General features: G+C 54.9%; 8 protein-coding genes across 8 annotated transcripts; 4 read left to right on the top strand and 4 right to left on the bottom strand.

Annotated features, from left to right (window-relative positions):
• Positions 1-172: 172 nt before the first annotated feature.
• PUNSTDRAFT_54979 (uncharacterized protein) lies at positions 173-2063 on the top strand (the record flags this gene model as incomplete). Its single annotated transcript, XM_007387370.1, is given in 8 exon segments — positions 173-242; positions 317-440; positions 494-637; positions 694-1199; positions 1260-1338; positions 1388-1527; positions 1583-2023; positions 2036-2063. Coding segments are annotated over 4 exon segments (638 nt in total), but the record flags the coding sequence as incomplete, so codon positions are not given.
• A 1808-nt stretch (positions 2064-3871) lies between these two features.
• On the top strand, positions 3872-5417 carry PUNSTDRAFT_145973 (uncharacterized protein; the record flags this gene model as incomplete). Its single annotated transcript, XM_007387369.1, has 5 exons — positions 3872-3991; positions 4045-4123; positions 4171-4301; positions 4359-4625; positions 4668-5417. The coding sequence occupies 5 exons, from the start codon at positions 3872-3874 to the stop codon at positions 5415-5417; spliced, it is 1347 nt and encodes a 448-aa protein (XP_007387431.1).
• A 447-nt stretch (positions 5418-5864) lies between these two features.
• PUNSTDRAFT_107311 (NAD(P)-binding protein) lies at positions 5865-7040 on the top strand (the record flags this gene model as incomplete). The annotated part of the gene is made up of 4 exons (XM_007387368.1): positions 5865-5963; positions 6032-6255; positions 6317-6377; positions 6429-7040. 4 exons carry the CDS (start codon positions 5865-5867, stop codon positions 7038-7040), a joined length of 996 nt encoding a protein of 331 aa, XP_007387430.1.
• A 153-nt stretch (positions 7041-7193) lies between these two features.
• On the bottom strand, positions 7194-7575 carry PUNSTDRAFT_74464 (autophagy protein 12; the record flags this gene model as incomplete). Its single annotated transcript, XM_007387367.1, has 3 exons — positions 7194-7253; positions 7315-7377; positions 7435-7575. Coding segments are annotated over 3 exons (264 nt in total), but the record flags the coding sequence as incomplete, so codon positions are not given.
• A 769-nt stretch (positions 7576-8344) lies between these two features.
• PUNSTDRAFT_122437 (uncharacterized protein) lies at positions 8345-8946 on the top strand. Its single transcript, XM_007387366.1, has 2 exons — positions 8345-8608; positions 8665-8946. The coding sequence occupies exons 1-2, from the start codon at positions 8526-8528 to the stop codon at positions 8795-8797; spliced, it is 216 nt and encodes a 71-aa protein (XP_007387428.1). The 5' UTR covers positions 8345-8525; the 3' UTR covers positions 8798-8946.
• A 633-nt stretch (positions 8947-9579) lies between these two features.
• PUNSTDRAFT_115989 (uncharacterized protein) lies at positions 9580-10185 on the bottom strand (the record flags this gene model as incomplete). The annotated part of the gene is made up of 2 exons (XM_007387365.1): positions 9580-10035; positions 10120-10185. The coding sequence occupies 2 exons, from the start codon at positions 10183-10185 to the stop codon at positions 9580-9582; spliced, it is 522 nt and encodes a 173-aa protein (XP_007387427.1).
• A 1265-nt stretch (positions 10186-11450) lies between these two features.
• On the bottom strand, positions 11451-13120 carry PUNSTDRAFT_145969 (NADH:flavin oxidoreductase/NADH oxidase). The gene is made up of 6 exons (XM_007387364.1): positions 12850-13120; positions 12682-12785; positions 12347-12605; positions 12104-12283; positions 11756-12036; positions 11451-11696 (listed from the first exon to the last, which is right to left on the bottom strand). Exons 1-6 carry the CDS (start codon positions 13010-13012, stop codon positions 11553-11555), a joined length of 1131 nt encoding a protein of 376 aa, XP_007387426.1. The 5' UTR covers positions 13013-13120; the 3' UTR covers positions 11451-11552.
• Positions 13121-14349: 1229 nt separating this feature from the next.
• Positions 14350-20054, bottom strand: PUNSTDRAFT_54972 (uncharacterized protein; the record flags this gene model as incomplete). Its single annotated transcript, XM_007387363.1, has 8 exons — positions 19984-20054; positions 19786-19909; positions 19589-19732; positions 19027-19532; positions 18888-18966; positions 18699-18838; positions 18487-18643; positions 14350-14671 (listed from the first exon to the last, which is right to left on the bottom strand). Coding segments are annotated over exons 4-8 (641 nt in total), but the record flags the coding sequence as incomplete, so codon positions are not given.
• Between the last annotated feature and the right edge of the window lie 115 nt (positions 20055-20169).

Here is a 20169-nt window from a genome sequence, read left to right as displayed (position 1 = left end):
CAAGCTATACGGACCTTCAAGCCACTCAATCTTCCCTTGGTACGAGTCACCGAGAGCCCACAGCTGCGGCCTGAGATCAGTGAGCACTGCTGTGATCGGGGGCGCTGTGACCACGCCGAGAAGAAGACCGTGCGAATTTCCGAGCCTTTGTGGTTGACCACGATCGCCACTACCCGAGCCACCGTTGGCCTACCTCGTCCGCATCTTGAAGCCACATAAAAAGGACCAATTATATATATTGAGTGAGTGCCCGCTCTCTGTTCAATCCTCGTACACCCTGTCTGACGTTCCAACCATGCCTTCTCGCAACACTAAGGGAAAGGCCAAGAAATCGTCTCGTCCTGACCCTGATCGCAACCCGTCTGGTCTTGCGGTCGACACTGCTGAACCTGAGCGTCGTACTCCCGTCTCTCGCACCCTCTCTCAAGACTCACAGAAAGGTCTGTCAGTGAACGCCGTTTACGACTCGGATTCGAGAGCTGATCGTTCATAGACGCCACTCCCCCTCGTGACAAGAAGGGGAAGGGGAAGGCACCTCCACGCGCCGCTTCAAATCACAGCCCGTCTAAACCGGCTCGTCCTTCACTTGCATATCGTCTTACACAATCCCAACCAAGCTTTGAACCGGGGCCAAAAGGTTGGTCGAGTTCGATTCGGAGCCTCAACGATTTGCGTACTCACCTTCATCCTCAGAGCTTGTCGATCCACGCTCACAAGCCGGTCCATCAGGTTCAGCTCGTGTATCTACCACTGCATTTTCTTCGTCGGTGAACCCTTCAGGGGCGAACAGTGCCCAATCCGGTCCCTCGAATCCGCCACCGTCCGTTCCCGAAAGCTCCGCCCCTCGTCGCAGCACTCGATCGAAGCGTAAACCTTGCCTCCCGTATTCGCCTGTGGATCCTCAACAGAACGCGAAAGAAGAATCAAGCGAGGAAAGGAGGTCAACAGGCGACCCTCACGACGCTGAATATCGTCCAGAAGCCTTCGTTACTCCTCCGCAGAGCCGTTCCGTTGTACTGGAAAAGGCGACACCGAAGGGAAACGTCAGCGGCAAGTCCGCCAGACCGCCTTACCTCAAGATGAACTACGCCGCGCACGTCGGCGAGGACGCCGCACACCGATGCGCTCTCCACTTGGATAAAGTGCCGAATGGTACCATACAGCTCTGCCATATCATCCCGCGTGCAGAACATGCCAATGTGGGTCACGCTCGGACATCGCATTGCGCCCCAGTACTCACCACTTATCACGTCCCGCAGAACCTCCAAATGCTTGAACGAGCTTGGCAGCTGCCCCAAGGCAGCTTCAACCAGGATACCCGCTGGGCCCAGATATACCGTATGTTACGAGCCCTTCAATTCAACGCGCGGTCACTCACTCTGCCTAGTGTGTTCTAATTACCACTGGGGGTTCGACCATGGCGGGTGGAGCTTCCTTCCAGATTCCCACGTGCTGTCAGGTATCCTCAAAGGTATCAATGGGAACCCTAAATTCACCGGTCAAGATACGTACAAGTATTGGATTTCAGTGCGTATTCGCTGATGCCCTTTGAGCATGTCACTGATAGTCATCGATGGTCTAGGAGGTGCAACGACTTCGTCAGCTCGGTACCCCTCCCGAATATTTCTTCATTCCTCTTCAGACACTCGATGATCGAATCTCCATTGGTCGTCTGAACCTCGCAAACCCAATCGTCGACGGTCACCACAAATATGATTATATCAATGCACCATACGATGAGATTACAATATCGTTACCTCTCCATCCGTTTCCGGTGATCGCGCACTTCATGAAGAGTTGGCAGATGCTCACCGCAGAGCGTCAAATGTCCATCAAAGGCCGCCTGACAGCCGTGCAGGAAATGCTCATCATTGCCGCTAAGGCAATATGGGAGTGCTGGTGCCGAAAATCGGAGGGCCTCGACGACCCGCACAATTGGACCATCAAGGACGCCGATCATCAAGACGACGATCCAGGTAGCGGCGGCGGCAATGACTATGGTGACGGCGATGGCGAGGACGACGTCGATAACGATGCCAACGCTGGCGGTCGCGGCGAGGACCGTGAGGCTGGCGGTCGTGCACCACAAAACGACGCTGGACCTTCGGCACAACCTGGACACGGTGCAGATCCCAATCAGCTCGGCGGTGCCTTGGCTACTACGGCTGGCCCTACCCTGGTTGACTCACGCGCCATGGATAACATACCCAAAAAAATCAAGGCCATCGTCGCTTGCGCGCCAAGTGGTGATGTTCCACCTATTGCCGGCGGGTTGAAGCCGTCGAGGGCCGAAACACCATCGGACTTCTACTGCTCGTGCTGCCCACCGAGCGCGGATGTAGAGGTAGAGGAAAGCGAGGACGAGGACTATAATCCTCTTCCTGAATACGCACCTCAGGTCCAGACTGATATTTCGGTGTGGGCTGCGAGCGTTGAAGATGACGAAGACTCCGTTCGCGGGCGCGTTAGATCGCAGGCACGTCTACGAACGTCCTCAAAGCGGGACAGTACCCTCGAGGCGTACGCTCTCGAAAAGGCGCGCTCGCCTCCGCATGACCCGGACTGGACGAAATGGGAAGCCGACACGCGTAGGAAGTGGAACAAGGTACTGCGGCCTTTGAAGCGTCGGAAGATTGTTAAATGATTTTGTGCTTGGCCCTACTGGCGGACTATATGCACTGTATCTACTTCTAATGGACATTATTGTTTACTTATGGTCGGGCGGACTTGAGCATATATTACACGCTCTCATCGGTACACTCGCAATTGTGACCGTATGCTTCCTTTGCTCTTATGACATTGAGATAGTGTTGAGATAGTGTTCCCTAAGGAAAATATATTCTCTATTGCAGGTCCGAACGTGGCAGATAACAAGACGTGGCGCTCATTGGACTCACAACGACAACGACTACGACATATATATTCACGGGGACACGACGGTCGCACATGCCAAAGCGGCGAGAGCGCGAGAAGAAGACCGTGCGAGTTCCCGAGCCGTTGTGGTTGACCACACTCCGCCACTACCTGAGCCACCGTTAACCTCCCTCGCACGGATCGTGAGACCATATGGAAGGGATCAATCGTAGATATTGAGTGAGTGCGCGCTCTCTGGTCGTCCTCGTACCCTCTACCTGACGTTCGACCATGTCTTCTCGCGAGGTCTAGGGAAAGGCTAAGGAATTGATTCTGCCGAATCTGAACGCCGTACTCCCTACTCTCAGGTCTCCTCTCAAGAGTCATAGAAATGTCTGTCGATGTTCGACGTTCTCGATACGAGAGCTAATTCTTCTCAGACGCCAGTCACCTTTGTAACGGGAAAGTGAAAGGACCCTCACGCGCCGATTCCGATCACAGCTCATCTAAAGCGGCTCTGTCTTCCCTTGTCCATCGTCTCACTCAATCGCAGCCGACCTCTCAACGAGGCCAAAAGGTTTGTCGAGCTTGATTCGGAGCATCAACAATTTGCTTACTTGTCCTTATTCTCAGACTCTGTTGCTCCACGCTCACAAGCCGGTCCATCCGGTTCAACCCGAGGCTCGACTACTGTTTATTGGGTTTCAAGAGACCATTCAGGTACCAACAGTGCCCAAGCCGGTCCCTCAAACCCGCCGCAGACGATCCCGGAAGCTCTGCCCCTCGTCGCAGCGCTCGAGAGAGGTGTAAACCTTGCCTGCCATATTCTCCTGTAGAACATAAACCGAGCTCGAAAGAAGAACCAAGTGAGGAAGGGAGCTCGAGAGACGACCCTAACGACGCTGAATATTGTCCAGAAGCCTTCGTTACTCCTCCGCACAGTCATTCCGTCGCTCTTCCGCAGGCGACTCCGAAGGGAAACGTTAGCGCTAAGGACAAGAGGTCATACTTCCTCAAGATGACATACCCTAAACATGTCAGGAAAGAGGCCGCTCACCGATGTGCCATTTGCTTGGACAAGCCACCTAAATCGGTTATCAATCTCTGCCATATCATACCCCGTTCCGAACGCCTCGACGTGAGTACCTCGCAGGGATCATGACGAGCTCTCCTGCTAAACGTTATGCAAAGAATCTACGGATGCTGGAGCGCGCGTGGAGAATACCGGCGAATACTTTCAGTCACGACACACGCTGGAACCAGATATATCGTGCGTCAGCCTGATTGATTGTATTTAGTCTCACTCACAGGTGTCAGTCTGTTCTAACTGGCATGCCGACTTCGATCATGGAGGATGGAGCTTCCTTCCGTCTGGTACCGTCCTGAGCAAAATCCTGGAAGGGTTCTCTCCCGGACAAACCGAAACTTCATACGATTACTGGCTAAAAGTACGCGTCTCCTTATGCGTATGAACTTCTGACATACTCATATTTCCACCGCCGTAGTCAGTTGAAAAGCTTCGCAAGAAGGGGAAACCGCCTGTTTATTTCTTCCAACCTCTCCTGTTTCTCGGAGACAACAAACCGATTATTCGCTATGGTCCTCCCGATCCGGACTCCCAGGAATCTGCACTCATGACCTACCAAGCCATTCAACCACCCTACGAAGAGGTCACGTCCTCACTACCTATTCACCCCTTCCCTGTCATCGCGCACTTCATGAAGAATTGGCAGAAGCTCACCCGAGGACAGCAAACTGCCATCTCAGCGTCTGTGAGGCGAGCACAAAAAATTCGGATTGATACTGCTGTGCAGATATGGGAAATCTGGGTCGACCGGTCGCCGGACATTGCGATTCCAGAAATGTGGGGTGACGACGATAACGACGACGATTGCGGTGACGGTGGTGACGACGGCGACGATGATGACGAAGGTGCCAACGGTGACGGCGATGGCGATGGAACCGGGAGCGAAGGAGGAGACTGTGAAACAGCCGATCGTGAAACCCGAAACGGTGCAAAATCTCGCGAGGGTGGAGGACATGGCGCCAGCGAAGACTTACCCCTCGCGGTGGGAACTCTACACCAAAGCACAAACCTCGTGCTGATGCTGGCTGGCCGTACTCTCGTCGACTCGCGCACCGGCGACAAGATTCCTCGGAAAATGAAAGCTATCGCTGCTTCTCCGTTGAGGATGCGAGCAGGCATGGAGATGTCGAGCCCAATGACGGAATCAGACTGCTCCTGCTGCCCGCCGAGCGAGGACTTGGAAGAAAGCGAAGACGAAGACTATAACCCTCTTCCTGATTACGCACCCCATACTCAGGCCGATATTCCAAGCTGGGCCGCGGGTATCGAAGACGGAGACGACTCCCTTCGCGAGCACGATCAACTGCCGGCCGTTCAGCGGTCTTTGCCGAAGCGGGATAGAACTCTCGTGGCGTATAGCCAGGAGAAATCGCGCTCACCTCCGCATGATCCGGATTGGACGAAATGGGAAGCCGACACGAGTGGAAAGTGGGAACGCGCACTGCGTCCTCTAAAGCGCCGGAAGATTGCAAAATGATCGTTTCCTATCGACTTGGCTCTTATATTCACTTGCATTTATTTACAGATAAATGAACTATATCGTGTGAGACATGCCGGTCGTTGATATGATGAAGGCGCGAATCTCACTGCACTATCCATACGGGGTGGGTGGTGGATGTAAGAGTAATGTCCTCTTTTTTCCGCTCTATTCTTTTCTTCAACCTCGACGACATTGATGGCGTATTGCTCGTACTTACCACTTGATATCGACATCTCGGCACTCGCTTGACAGTTTCGCTACCGCAAGCGATCTCACGCTCTTGGCTTGTGGCACAGCCCGCGACCTCGGTAGCGCAAGCGAAATACTTACGTTGTGTTAGTCAGCGCGACCTTCTGATCACTATATATTCTATGCTGTCGAAGAACGAACTCGGCTCAGTAAACAAATACTGTACCAGTGGCGGGTTGACTTGCAGCTGCTGTCATGCCTTCTCCTGTAGCGAAACCTCTTGCTCTCGTGTACGGTGGCACCGGTGTCACCGGTTCAAGGATTGTGAACAATCTGCTCAAACGTGGTCACTTCGTGAGAGCCCCTCCTCATATCCTTTCCTCCGTCAATCTCACATCTTTGACCGTAACGGGGATGTACAGGACGTGGGCATCATCACTCGCCCTGCGTCCACCACTAAATCCGCTGTCGTCGCTCTCAAGGACAAGAGCGTGCATATCCGCATTGGAGATGCAGGGAGTGACGACGTAGAGACGCTGAGGAAGGCCCTCGACGGTGCCGAGGTCCTAGTGAGCGCAGTATCTGCGCTGGGTTTGGAAACGCAATACCGGCTCTTCGAAGCGGCGAAGGCAGCAAGCGTCAAAAGGTCGGTCTCAGAAGTGCAGCGCAGCAACGATCTTGACTAACGTTTTGATTACCTCTGCAAGGGTTGTGCCGTGCGACTTTGGAACGTACACGCCGCGCGGGGTACGAGCGATGGCGGACCTGGTGAGGATGTCGCTCACAATTTCTTCCGTATCCTGAAAGTTCGCGATACAGAAATATGCGATTCAGGATTACATCAAAAGCCTCGAGCTCGGACATACCTTTATCGACGTCGGGTGGTGGATGCAGTTCGCCCTTCCTTTCCCATCTTCGGCCGAGTCCAACTTTGTCAGCGATCTATCCGTGGAGTTCTATGGCAACCCGGACGAGGACAAGAAGAGCGCGCTCACCGATCTCGACGACGTTGGCAAGTTCGTCGCGCGCATCGTCGAGGACGAGCGCACGTTGAACCGATACGTATTCGTTTGGGGCGAGGAAAGGACGCAGAAGGAGCGGTGGGAGATCGCGCAGCAAGTGTTGGGCGAAGACGTCGAGAGCAGGAAGGTGCCTGTGTCGGGCGAGGAGCTGCTCAAGCGCGCGAAAGCTGTCAAGGAAGAGATTCTCTCTCTTCCGGATCCGAAAGCGGTAGAGTTCAAGGCGTACTCTGATTGGACTTACAACGAGTACCAGTACAGCATGCATATTCGCGGGGACAATACGGTCGCAAATGCTAAAGCCGCTGGGGCATTGGATGCGCGGGAGCTCTATCCCGACGTGGAGGTAAACAGCTTCGAGAACTACGCGAAAGAGTTCTACGTAAACCCACCTTCGTTGTATGATTACTAGGGCACTGGAATCACAAGTTGGAAGCGTCGTAGAAGCCCTGATTGAACGTCGAACAGAGCTTGCATCGACCGATTCATGGACAGCTCGCAATCATGCAATGTCAGCCCCATGCGACCGTCGTGCTATGAATGGCACGTCAGCAAGCTGTATATTTCACACTACGACCCCACACCACCTATAATTCACGATAAGATGCCCGTCCGTCGAGAAAGACTGGAAGCGGCGAAAGGTGTCGGAAAAACGGCCTTAATCTCGTTACGTCATATGAGCGTACCTTGAAGAGGTTCGCCACGGTGTCGTCCGGGGACGGCGAGAATGCGAGATTGATGTACGTGTGCTGACAGCGCCGTTTGTAAGAAGCGGGGTCGACTGCTTGATGGTGGTAAATACGGACGAGAGGATCTCCTGCTTTCCACCCAAGCTCCCTCCGCAGGAACTGGATGACCGCCTGGAAGCGATTGGAGGCGGTAATCCGGTAGAAGTTCTGCTTCATAATCGGAGCATTTCCGACCGCTTTAAAGCGTACTATGACTGTAGCACAGCGAATGCGCCGAACCCATCAAGTTCGGATCGCATAGCGGAGCGCGAGCGCGAGTGAACCTTTGGAAGGATCCTTCTTCCTATAAGTCTCGAGCGCATCTCTCGCCTCCTTGGGAACATCGTTAGGAGACGTCCATGACGCTGGGATGAGGTGATTGTGAACGTGAGCGCCAGTGACACGGGAGGTAGACATGGGGTCCGCTCGAAACGGACGCCGGCCATACTTATCGAGTTCACACGTGCTCATTGAAGGCGGGGCGCGTCGTGGTCGGCAACGCCGACGCGCTTGGCCACGGAAGTTCGGTCCAAGTCGGCGATCGACCGTCAAACGTACAATCACTGCCAGGGTTTCGCATTACGAACGAAGTCTGGATTACTTTTTCTACAAAAATCCGTATTTCAGATAGAATGGCTGGTTCAGATGTGGTTGAGACATAAAGTACAAACATACTCTCAACGGAATAATATATCCCTATAAGGCAGGTCACCTGCCATATAAGTATATATTACTTGTGCAAACTATCTTTGTATTGAATGTAACGATCACATTTGAACCAGCCATTTGATATGAAATACAGATTTCCGTAGAAAAAGTAATCCAGACTTATTTTGTAATGCGGAACCCTGGCAGTGAATGGTATCGTTACCTTCTGACAAGATGCTTGGTTCCCATTCTCTCAACTCCACTCCGAATGTGTTGAAGCAGACACGTAAACCACGCCATCTGCTCCGAATCCTCCTGCGACCATACACGATCCATACGTGTCTCGGTACTTCAAGCTCTGAACTCCCTTTACTCTTCTGATCCGGCCGCGACCAAGCTCGACGGTCCGTGTGTGATTATCGGTTCTCCTGCCTTTCCGTCTGCCAGGTGCTAGGACGCTTTAATCGCGCAGACTGACAACACCCCTCCGGCCTATCCTTCGTCATTGGCCGCGGGCGGCCATGCGGCAGCGACTGCCAACGCCGATTCTATACGAGGCCAGATATGTAGATGTCTGGAACGCTGTTGCGTCACTCGCTTCTGAGTGCGTCCATGGATCTCAAAGGAAATGTCGATTGACTCATATGACTCCTCCATCAGGCATGGGCCCCGAACGAACAGCGGGGTCCGGGCCGTGAACAAAAACCTGAACGATTGGGTTTGGGACATCCGCGTCGAATCAGGGCCTACCCTGAGATACATTTTCCCTACGCTGGCAGACCGATCCTCGTGAAAAGTCGACCAATGGCGTGCGGATCATGAGACGAACCGATCGAACGTCGTCGTCGTCATCGGCCCAAAACCGTCACACTTGGCAGGAGGGCTCTAGCGAAAACCATCCGCCTCGTTCCTATCACGTCGGTATCGAGAAACGCCTTCAACGAATCAGGATATATCGATCGAGCACGCCAGCCGATATACGAGTCCGTATCCTCGAGGCTGGTTATCTCGCCCACCATTCGTTCCTGGCAGAGTGACGGTGGCGTCCTTCTAATGAAACACGCCCATACCGTCCCCGTCGCTTCTCGGAAGCCTGCAGCCTACGGCAAGCCATGCATGTTACATTGTGCGTTCACATGCAACGATACACGTTAAGATCCGTGACAAGTGACGGAACGTGAACGTGCGCTCGGATGGTCCGTCGGCGGAAGATATGTGCAGTGCGTGCTCCGATTAACCCGTCGAGATGATACGTGACATTAATGTACGAGGGAAGCCAGGGTCCCGAGACGAATTTTTACTTTCTACCGTGGGCCGCCGATGAAAACGATGGAGGAAATAAGATAAGCTTGAAGGCGCCCGATGCAATCCGATGGACGAAACGATAACCCGTTGGAACGTGTAAGATCGATACACCAGGGTGAAGGAGACATATGGTACAAGGCCTGAACTGCAACAAAGACGTCTCCCGTCAGTATCCAGTAAACATCGGTCAGCAATGTCAACGAGACTCACATGACGAATCAGGCCGAGCGACAGCTGAAACCAAAGTCCGAGGAAGGAAATGCGAGGGTTTCACGACTCGGGCGCGCTCTCGGGCTCCCAGTCCGCCACGCCTCCTCGCCGCCAGTCCGCCACCCCGCCCCGCCGCCAGTCCGCGACACCTCCCGGGTGACGACGGCGCTCCTCCGCCTCCTCCTCCGCCCGCTTCCAGTCCGCGACACCTCCCGGCTCCCTGCGCCAATCCGGGACGCCGCCGGGTTCCCGCCTCCAGTCGGCCACGCCGCCGCGTTTCCAGTCCGCGACGCCGCCGGGGTCCCGACGCGCCTCCTCCAGCTCCTCGCGCTTCCAGTCGGGGACGCCGCCGGGCTCCCGGCGCCAATCGGGGACACCTCCCGGCGCGGGCGCAGCCTCGCGCTTCTTCCAGTCAGCGACGCCGCCGGGCTCCCTGCGCCAGTCGGCGACGCCTCCGGGTTCTCGTCTCCAGTCTGCGACGCCACCAGGATCCCTACGAAGGGCGTCCGTAGACTCCTGTGTGAGAAAAAAACAAGGGGGGGGGAGGGGCGGGATCAACGTCCTGCTAACGAACATTCCGAGATGCGTTTTAGGACGTACGATAGGGGCCGCCGCCGTTGCAGAGACCAATGCCGCCAACGCGATGAGGATGGTGCGGACCTGCATGATTGGTAGGTTTCGTAGTGGTAGCGGTTACGCGGAGCGGGGGGGGGACGGGGGGCTGGTATGTAGGGCGGAAAATGGGATGGATGTTTCAGTTCGGTGTGGATAGTCACCGCCTTATAACGCTGGTGACGGGCGGCACGTCACCCTTGAGAAATAAGGTTCGCGGTGCCTGGTTGGGTGCCTGGTGCTTGCGGCTGAAAGGACCGGCGGGAATAAAACACCTGTCGACCTCCGCCGCGCCAGACGGGCGCCTACGTATCATGTCCGTAAACCCGTCGACGAGCAACACGTCGGAGAGCAGTCAAGCAGGATATTGTGTCGTCCTGGTACGACAGCGTAAAGCAGGCGGAAAAGATGGAAGAGCGATTGTAGCGATGATCATTGCCTTGATGATTGCGCCGTTTTTGGTTCCAGGTACGCAACGCCTCCCAGGAACGGGGCTGGGCTGCTTCGCCCGAAGAAGTTGCCTTATTGGGAATACATGAATAGGGGCTTGCTCAGCCAGCCTCCGGTCGAGGTGGGGCACCTCCACCTCCTGCCCAAATGGTGTGGCAGGGTGTCCAACGCGCCACCTCTCTCTGGGGGTCTCAGTATGCAGCCTGGATCACGACGGAGGAGAATCGCGCGGTCTGGACACCGACGTTACACGTGGTGGCAGTGATCGGGGTGGGGCTACAGGTACTCCTGTCTCTCTCTTCGTCGCGTACCTCTCGGTCTGGAGGGGACCAGCATTTTATGAGACAGCCGCCAGAAGAATGAGAGAGGCGCCGTCGCCCAGCAGCTTCATGTTATCGAGCCAAGCTCCGGTAGGTGTCATTTCCGCCTTCTCCAGCCAATCTTATGCGTCCGATGACCCCGGCTGCACTAATAATGCTACGGTTGAAATCAAGGTACCCCCCCCCCCCCCACGGGAGGCGCCGATCATATGCTGCTGAGCTAACGGCTGCTAACGGGGATTAATTGTTTGATCTCGTCGCATCGTGTCTGATGAACCTGCTCGCTCGAACAACACGAGACATCCTCAAGCTTATTCCAGCCAGAATGCCCGCCACAGGGGTACATAGGGTACCGGAGTGCGCAAAACGGAAAGATTTCGATAAAGCTGGATCCAGGTCCTGCGTCCTCCTGCGTCCCGTTCCGCCTGTAGTTTCCCATGACGGTGATGGCTGTAGCGATGGCTCTGATACGGAATGCGGAAAACACACACCATCTGACAGCCTTCCGCATGCCTCGGCGATGCGTCGTCATGCATCCATTTAGAAACTCCACGAATAATCAATATGTATAGATAGACCATCAGATCAATCTACATGTTCAGTTCCAGCATTCCTCTAAAGCTTTGCTGGGGAATTCTCTACGTCGGTCGTCTAGAGTTTAGTCACGAACGTCTCCGTCTCCTGATCCGCGAACGGCAAATCGATGTATCCAACCGGGCTCTCCGCCGTATAGAACGTCGAGCGGTCGTACGGGTGAAGCGGAATGTTCTTCTCTAACCGCAGCGGCAGGTCCGGCTGGTGACCATCATCAGCCTCCCCGGCATGCCACCAACAGCTGCATACGAGAGACTCACGTTCGCGATAAAGTGCCTCCCGAAGGCGATGATGTCGCCCTTCTCCTCCGCGACCTTCAGCGCGATCTCGCGGTTGTACCCGCCGGCGGTGACGAGCGGCCGCGGTGCCCAGATCTCGCGTATAAAGTCGTTCGACTCGCCCGCGGGAGCACCGCCGGGGATGTCGGTCGAGCCCGCGACGCGCGGCTCGACGAGGTGGATGTAGGCCAGGTCCGGGTGGCGGTCCTTGATCTGCTGCACGACGTAGGTGAACGTCGGGATCGGGTCGTCCTCGCGCATGTCTGTCCGCATCGCCTTTTATAAGCCTGATGCACCACGAGAGGGGGCAGGCAGATTATCTCGACGTACCCTGGAACTTGGCCCATGGGCTCAGGCGGATGGCGGTCTTGGCGGGGCCGACGGCCTTGACCACCGCGTCGACGACCTCGAGGGCAAACTTGGCGCGGTTCTCGATCGGGCCGCCGTACTCGTCCGTGCGCTTGTTGCTCTTATCCTGAATGAACTGGTCGATCAGGTACCCGTTCGCACCTGCGCGCCGCCCGAAATGAGCTCCCGAACCACCTCGCCTCTACATCGAAGGGGACCACTCACCATGGATCTCGACGCCGTCAAACCCTGCACGATGTATCGCGTTGCTCGCGGCCGTCGCGTACAGCTGCACGTACTCTTTCACCTCCTCCGTCGTCAGCGGTCGCGGGGTGAACTTGGAGCCCGTGATCGGTATGTCGGAGGCGGAGACGACGTCGAAGCTTGGGTCTTCGCTCTTGAGCACGTCGCCGCTGGCCGCGCGACCGAGTGCCCAGAGCTGGAGGTAGAGGAAGGATCCCTTGGCATGTACCGCATCGGTGATCTGCAAGAAAATCACGTCGGGGTGAGCAATCGGATTGACGGGATTAGGCGGATTGAGAGAGGATGGAGGGGCTCGCCTTCTTCCACGCTTCAATCTGCGCTTCGTTCCAGATCCCGGGGACGTTGTTGTAGCCACCGGCTTTGGCGGCGATGAAAGTGGCTTCGGAAATGAGCAACGTTCCTGCATATCGCACATGTTCAATCGATCGACGTCGAATGATGGATAGGGAAAGAGGTCTGCGCACCTGGGCTGCTGCCTCGTTGCTCGTAGTACTGCCTGACGATGTCCAGCGGAACGTGGTTGACGTCCGCGCGGAACCGCGTCAACGGCGCCATCGCGACGCGGTGCTTGAGCGTCACATCGCCCACTTTGATCTCCTGGAACAGCTTCGGCGTTGGCGAGGACATCTGAACGGGTGCGGGGTGGTAAGACGATCAGGGCTGATAAGGAGAGATCCGGTTGGGTTCTGGTCGCGATTAACCCCACAGGCTTTTATAGCGAGGTCTCATCATCGGAGGTGGGAGTGGCGGGTACGGATAGATTGCTGGGTATGGCGTGCAAAGGGTCGTCCGCATGAATCAGCCAGCGCGCGTGAGTAAGCGTGTACGGCAAAAAGGATTCTAGGTGACCGAACAAGCCGGCAACCCGGTCAGCGCGAGGAACGGGAGAAGGACCAGCTGTTGTTTACTTACTCATTGGGCTGCGTATGAGACGACGAGATGTGCGGGTGTTCATGACATATCACGTATAGCTGAGGCGCTGACGGCCTGGTCGATGGTCATAGCGAAGGCAAGTTCATCTCGCGAACACCCGGCTCGGGAATTGCCTTGCGGCATCCGCTCACGTCGGCATCTCCGTTTCGGGTGGATCTCATAATACAAGTATCTCTGGCGTCTTTGACGTTCACGTTCATAACCACCCCATCGCAGCCTTAACAACGTTCCGAAGAAGTCATTATCTCGAGACTTATAGTTGACTTGCGCTTTACCCTGCACCGTGGCGCTATTGACCCATCGTAAGGTCTCTTGTCTCTGCGTAACGTTATCAAAGGATCCTCCTCAACTGCGAGTTACCGATGGCAGCATGTAATATATGCTCAAGTCCACTGGACCATAGGTAAGCAATGATGACCATTAGAAGTAGATATAGTGTATACAATCCGCCGCTAGTGGTTCGAGTACAAAATCATTTGGTAGTTTTCCGACGCTTCAGAGGGCGTAGTACCTTGTTCCACTTCCTATGTGTGTCGGCTTCCCATTTCTTCCAGTCCGGGTCACGCGGAGGCGAGCGCGCCTTTTCGAGAGCATACGCCTCGAGGGTTCTGTCCCGCTTTGCGGAGGTTCGCAGACGTGCCTGCGATTTAACGCGCCCGCGAACGGAGTCTTCGCCATCTTCAACGCTCGCAGCCCACACCGAAATATCAGTTTGACCCTGAGGTGCGTATTCAGGCAGAGGATTGTAGTCCTCGTCCTCGCTTTCCTCTACCTCTACATCCGCGCTTGGTGGGCAGCACGAGCAGTAGAAGTCTGATGGTGTTGTGGACCTTGACCGCTTCAACCCGCCGGCGATAGGTGGAACATCACCACTCGGCGGACAAGCGACGATGGCCTTGATTTTCTTGGGTATGATATCCATGGCGCGTGAGTCGACCAGGGTACGGCCGGCCGTAGTAGCCAGAACGCCGCCTAATTGATTGGGATCTGCACCGTGGCCAGGTTGTGCGTTTTGGGGTGCACGACCACCAGCTTCATGATCCTCGCCGCGACCGCCAGCGTTGCCGTCGTCCTCGCCGTCGCCGTCATCATAGTCATTGCCGCCGCCGCTACCTTGACCATCGTCTTGATGACCGGCGTGCTTGATGGTCCAGTTGTGCGGGTCATTGAGGCCCTCCGATTTTGCGCACCAGCACTCCCATATTGCCTCAGCGGCAACGATGAGCATTTTCTGCAAGCCTTTCAGGCGCCCTTTGATAGATTGTTGGAATTCTGCGTCCAGCATCTGCCAGCTCTTCATAAAGTGCGCGATCACCGGAAACGGATGGAGAGGTAACGATATTTTGATCTGATGGTATGGTGCATTGATATAATCATACTTATGGTGGCCATTGACGATCGGGGTCTCGAGGTTCAGCCGACCAATTGAAATTTGGTCATCAAGTGTCTGAAGAGGAATGAAGGAATACTTGGGCGGGGCCCCGGATTTACGAAGTCGTTTCACCTCCTAAACCAAAAGAAAAGTCAGTATAAGTGACGTGCTCAAAGTACGTGAACAAATGCGCACGGAAAGCCAGTACTCGTATGCATCGTGACCGGTGAATTCGGGTTCCCCTTCAATTGCGCTCAAGATACTTGACAATACGTCCATATCTGGAAGAAAGCTCCATCCACCATGGTCGAACCCCCAGTGGTAATTAGAACACACTATGCGGAGTGAGTGACCGCGGGTCGAGTTGATGATCTCATGACTTACGGTATATCTGGGCCCAGCGGGTTTCCTGGCTGAAACTGCCTTCGGGCAGCTGCCAAGCTCGTTCAAGCATTTGGAGGTTCTGCGGGACGTGATAAGTGGTGAGTAATGGGGCGCAATGCGATGTCCGAACGTGACCCACATTGGCATGTTCTGCACGCGGGATGATATGGCAGAGCTGTATGGTACCCTTCGGCACTTTATCCAAATGCAGAGCGCATCGGTGTGCGGCGTCCTCGCCGACGTGCGCGGCGTAGTTCATCTTGAGGTAAGGTGGCCTGGCTGACTTGCCGCTGACGTTTCCCTTCGGTGTCTCCTTTTCCAGTACGACGGAATGGCTCTGCGGAGGAGTAACGAAGGCTTCTGGATGATATTCAACGTCGTGAGGGTCGTCTCTGGAGTTCCCTTCCTTGCTTTATTCTTCCTTCGCTTTATGTTTATGCTCCAGCGGCGAATACGGAAGGCAAGGTCTACGCCTCGATCGAGTGCTACGACGTGGGGCGGAGCTTTCGGGAACGGACGGTGGCGGATTCGAGGGACCAGTTTGGGCACTGTTCGCACCTGAACGGTTCACTGACAAAGAAAATGCAGTGGTAGAGCCGCTAGCAGAGCCTGATGGACCGGCGTGTGACTGTGAATCGTTGAGCTCTGAGTATAAGAGTGAGTATGCAAATCGTTGATGCCCCGAATCGAACTCGACCAACCTTTTGACCCTGGTAGAAAGCTTGGTTGGGATCGTGTAAGATGATGTGCAAGTGAAGGAAGAGCTGGCTTGGACGGGCTGTAATTTGAAGCGGGGCGTGGAGATTCCTTCCCCTTCCCTTTCTCGTCACGAGGGGGAGTGGCGTCTGTGAACAATTAGTTTCCGATTCCGAGTCGTAAACGGTGTTCATCGACAGACATTTCTGTAACTTGTGAGAGGGAGATTGAGAGACGGGATTACAGCGCTCGGGTTCAGCAGTGTTGGCCGCAAGTTCAGACGGGTCAGGACGAGACGATTTCTTCGCCTTTCCCTTATTCCTGCGAGAAGGCATGGTTGGAACGTCAGCCAGGATGTACGAGGATTGCACAAAGAGTGCGCACTCACTCAATATATATAAATGATCACTTCTACGTGGCTTTAAGATGCGGATGTGATAGGCCAACGGTGGCTCGGATAGTGGCGATCGCGGTCAACCACAAAGGCTCGTAAATTCGCACAGTCTCGGCAGTGTTCACAGCGCTAGCGCCCCCGATCACATCAGTGCGCACTGATCTCAGGCCGCAGCTGGGGATTGAGTATTCATGATTGAATGGCTTGAGGATCCGGTTTATTTACTAAATCGTATTCTGTAAATCATAGCTGACGTAGCCATAGAATGGGCGCCTGGTAGAGCATGTGGACGCAGATTCGCACTCACTACTAGTGGCCAAGACATGATTCAATTGGTTCCAGGTTATTATCAACCCACGGGTGGCAAACTTTGTTTAACGTCTCACGGAGATTATCTACACGCCACGGTCAACACCACAGTCTCGACACACACCAGCATGTGCCGACCCTATTACGTTCTCTGATGACGACGCCTATCCTGGCTGAGTTACATGAGTGAAATAAAGTAGTATCACGACAATACTTTACGACGCTTTGGAGACCGCACTACACCGTTCCACTTCTCACGGATATCCGCCTTCCATCTCGTCCAATCTGGTTCATGCGGGGAAGAGCGCGCCTTTTCTGCAACATACGCCGCGAGGGTCTTGTCCCACTTGGGCGATGTCCTCGGCGGAGCCAACTTCATACCCTGGCTACAAAGGTAATCTTGACATTCTTTGATGTTGAGGGCCCATGCTGCAATATTGATTCGGGCCCGGGACGCGTAGTCTGAAAGGGGATTAAACTCTTCATCCTCGCTGGGTGCATGTAGCATGCCAAGGAACGCTGGCTAGTATATTGCCATGCAATGCCGGCCAGCCGAGCGGAGCCTCCTGCCCGAAAAGGCTCTTCCCCTGAAGCGGATCCGGAAGACGTTGCAACCGTGAGCAAAGCTGGTCTATCGTATTGAATTTAGCTGTCATGCAAGACGTATCACGTATAGCTGAGGCGCTGACGGCCTGGTCGATGGTCATGGCGAAGGCATCTCACGGACACCCGGCTCGGGAACCGCCTTGCGGCATCCGCTCACGTCGGAATATCCGTTTCGGGCGGATCTTATACTTGTAAGTCCAGCGAGCGTCACCTCTTCAATCTTGTACTCTCCCGCCTTCGGATCTGTAGGAAAGACCATCTCTTCCTTAGTAGCTTCTGCACGTTTGAGCAGCTCCTCGAGAGATGTAGCCCTGCACCGTGGCACTATTGACCTATCGTAAGGTCTCTGTGAGTTACACATATCAAAGGATCCTCCTCAATTGCGAGTGTACCGATGAGAGCGTGTAATATATGCTCAAGTCCGCCCGACCATAAGTAAACAATGATGTCCATTAGAAGTAGATACAGTGCATATAGTCCGCCAGTAGGGCCAAGCACAAAATCATTTCACAGTTTTCCGACGCTTCAAAGGCCGCAGTACCTTGTTCCACTTCCTACGTGTGTCGGCTTCCCATTTTGTCCAGTCCGGGTCATGCGGAGGCGAGCGCGCCTTTTCGAGAGCATACGCCTCGAGGGTACTGTCCCGCTTTGAGGACGTTCGTAGACGTGCCTGCGATTTAACGCGCCCGCGAACGGAGTCCTCGTCATCTTGAACGCTTGCGGCCCACACTGAGATATCGGTCTGGACCTGAGGTGCGTATTCAGGAAGAGGATTATAGTCATCGTCCTCGCTTTCCTCTACATCTACATCCGCGCTCGGTGGGCAGCACGAGCAGTAGAAGTAGGATGGTGCTGCGGCGCTCGACGGCTTCAACACGCCGGCAATAGGTGGAACATCACCGCTCGGCGCGCAAGCGGCGATAGCCTTGCTTTTCTTGGGTATGTTATCTATGGCGCGTGGGTCGACCAGGGTACGGTTAGCCGTAGTAGCCAAGGCACCGCCGAGCTGATTGGGATCTGCACCGTGTCCAGGTTGTGCCGAAGGTCCAGCGTCGTTTTGTGGCGCACGACCGCCAGCCCCATGGTCCTCGCCGCGACCGCCAGCGTTGGCATCGTTATCGACGTCGTCCTTGCCATCGCCGTCACCATAGTCATTACCGCCGCCGCTACCTGGATCGTCATCTTGATGATCGGCGTCCTTGATGGTCCAATTGTGCGGGTCGTCGAGGCCCTCCGATTTTCGGCACCAGCACTCCCATATTGCCTTAGCTGCGGTGACGAGCATGCGTTGCGAGCCATTCAGGCGCCCTTCGATAGATTGTTGGCATTCTGCGTCCAGCATCTGCCAGCTCTTCATAAAGTGCGCGATCACCGGAAACGGATGGAGAGGTAACGATATAGTAATCTCATCGTAGGGTGCATTGATATAATCATACTTGTGGTGACCGTCGACGATTGGGTTTGCGAGGTTCAGACGACCAATGGAGATTCGATCATCGAGTGTCTGAAGAGGAATGAAGAAATATTTGGGAGGGGTACCGAGCTGACGAAGTCGTTGCACCTCCTAGACCATCGATGACTATCAGTGATATGCTCGAAGGGCATCAGCGAATACGCACTGAAATCCAATACTTGTACGTATCTTGACCGGTGAATTCAGGGTTCCCATTGATACCTTTGAGGATACCCCACAGCACGTTGGTATCTGGAAGGAAGCTCCACCCGCCATGGTCGAACCCCCAGTGGTAATTAGAACACACTAGGCAGAGTGAGTGACCGCGCGTTGAATTGAAGGGCTCGTAACATACGGTATATCTGGGCCCAGCGGGTATCCTGGTTGAAGCTGCCTTGGGGCAGCTGCCAAGCTCGTTCAAGCATCTGGAGGTTCTGCGGGACGTGCTAAGTGGTGAGTAATGGAGCGCAATGCGATTTCCGAACGTGACCCACATCGGCATGTTCTGCACGCGGGATGATATGGCAGAGCTGTATGGTACCCTTCGGCACTTTATCCAAGTGGAGAGCGCATCGGTGTGCGGCGTCCTCGCCGACGTGCGCGGCGTAGTTCATCTTGAGGTAAGGTGGCCTGGCTGACTTGCCGCTGACGTTTCCCTTCGGTGTCGCCTTTTCCAGTACAACGGAACGGCTCTGCGGAGGAGTAACGAAGTCTTCTGGACGATATTCAGCGTCGTGAGGGTCGTCTCTTAAGCTCCCTTCCCCGCTTGATTCTTCGTTCGCTTTCGGTGTATGTTCCACAGGCGAATACGGGAGGCAAGGTTTACGCCTCGATCGAGTGCTGCGACGAGGGGCGGAGCTTTCGGGAACGGACGGCGGTGGATTCGAGGGACCGGATTGGGCACTGTTCGCCCCTGAAGGGTTCACCGACGAAGAAAATGCAGTGGTAGAGCGGAGAGCGGAGCCTGATGGACCAGCTTGTGAGCGTGAACCGACAAGATCTGAGGATAAGAGTGAGTACGCAAATCGTTGATGCTCCGAATTTAAATCGCCCAACCGTTTGGTCCCCGATGAAAGCTTGGTTGGGATTGTGTAAAACGATGTGCAAGTGAAGGAAGAGCCGCTTTTGATGGGCTGTGATTTGAAGCGGCGCGTGGAAGTGCCTTCCCCTTCCCCTTCTTGTCACGAGGGGGAGTGGCGTCTATGAACGATTAGCTCTCGAATCCGAGTCGTAAACGGCGTTCGTCGACAGACCTTTCTGTGAATCTTGAGAGGGGGTGCGAGAGACGGGAGTACGACGCTCAGGTTCAGCAGTGTCGACCGCAAGTTCAGACGGGTTGCGATCAGGGTCAGGACGAGACGATTTCTTGGCCTTTCCCTTATTCTTGCGAGAAGGCATGGTTGGAATGTCAGACAGGGTGTACGAGGATTGAACAGAGAGCGCGCACTCACTCAATATATATAATTGGTTCCTTTCTATGTGGCCTCAAGATGCGGACGAGGTAGGCCAACGGTGGCTGGGGAAGTGGCGATCGTGGTCAACCACAAAGGCTCAGAAACTTCGCACGGTCCTCCTCTCGGCTAGTACGTACTGCCCCACCGATCACGGCAGAGATCATTGACACTGCGTCCGCCTCC

Source organism: Punctularia strigosozonata (genome assembly GCF_000264995.1).
Source record: "Punctularia strigosozonata HHB-11173 SS5 unplaced genomic scaffold PUNSTscaffold_13, whole genome shotgun sequence".
Classification (NCBI taxonomy): Eukaryota; Fungi; Basidiomycota; class Agaricomycetes; order Corticiales; family Punctulariaceae; genus Punctularia; species Punctularia strigosozonata.
This window is presented reverse-complemented; position numbering and strand designations above follow the sequence as displayed.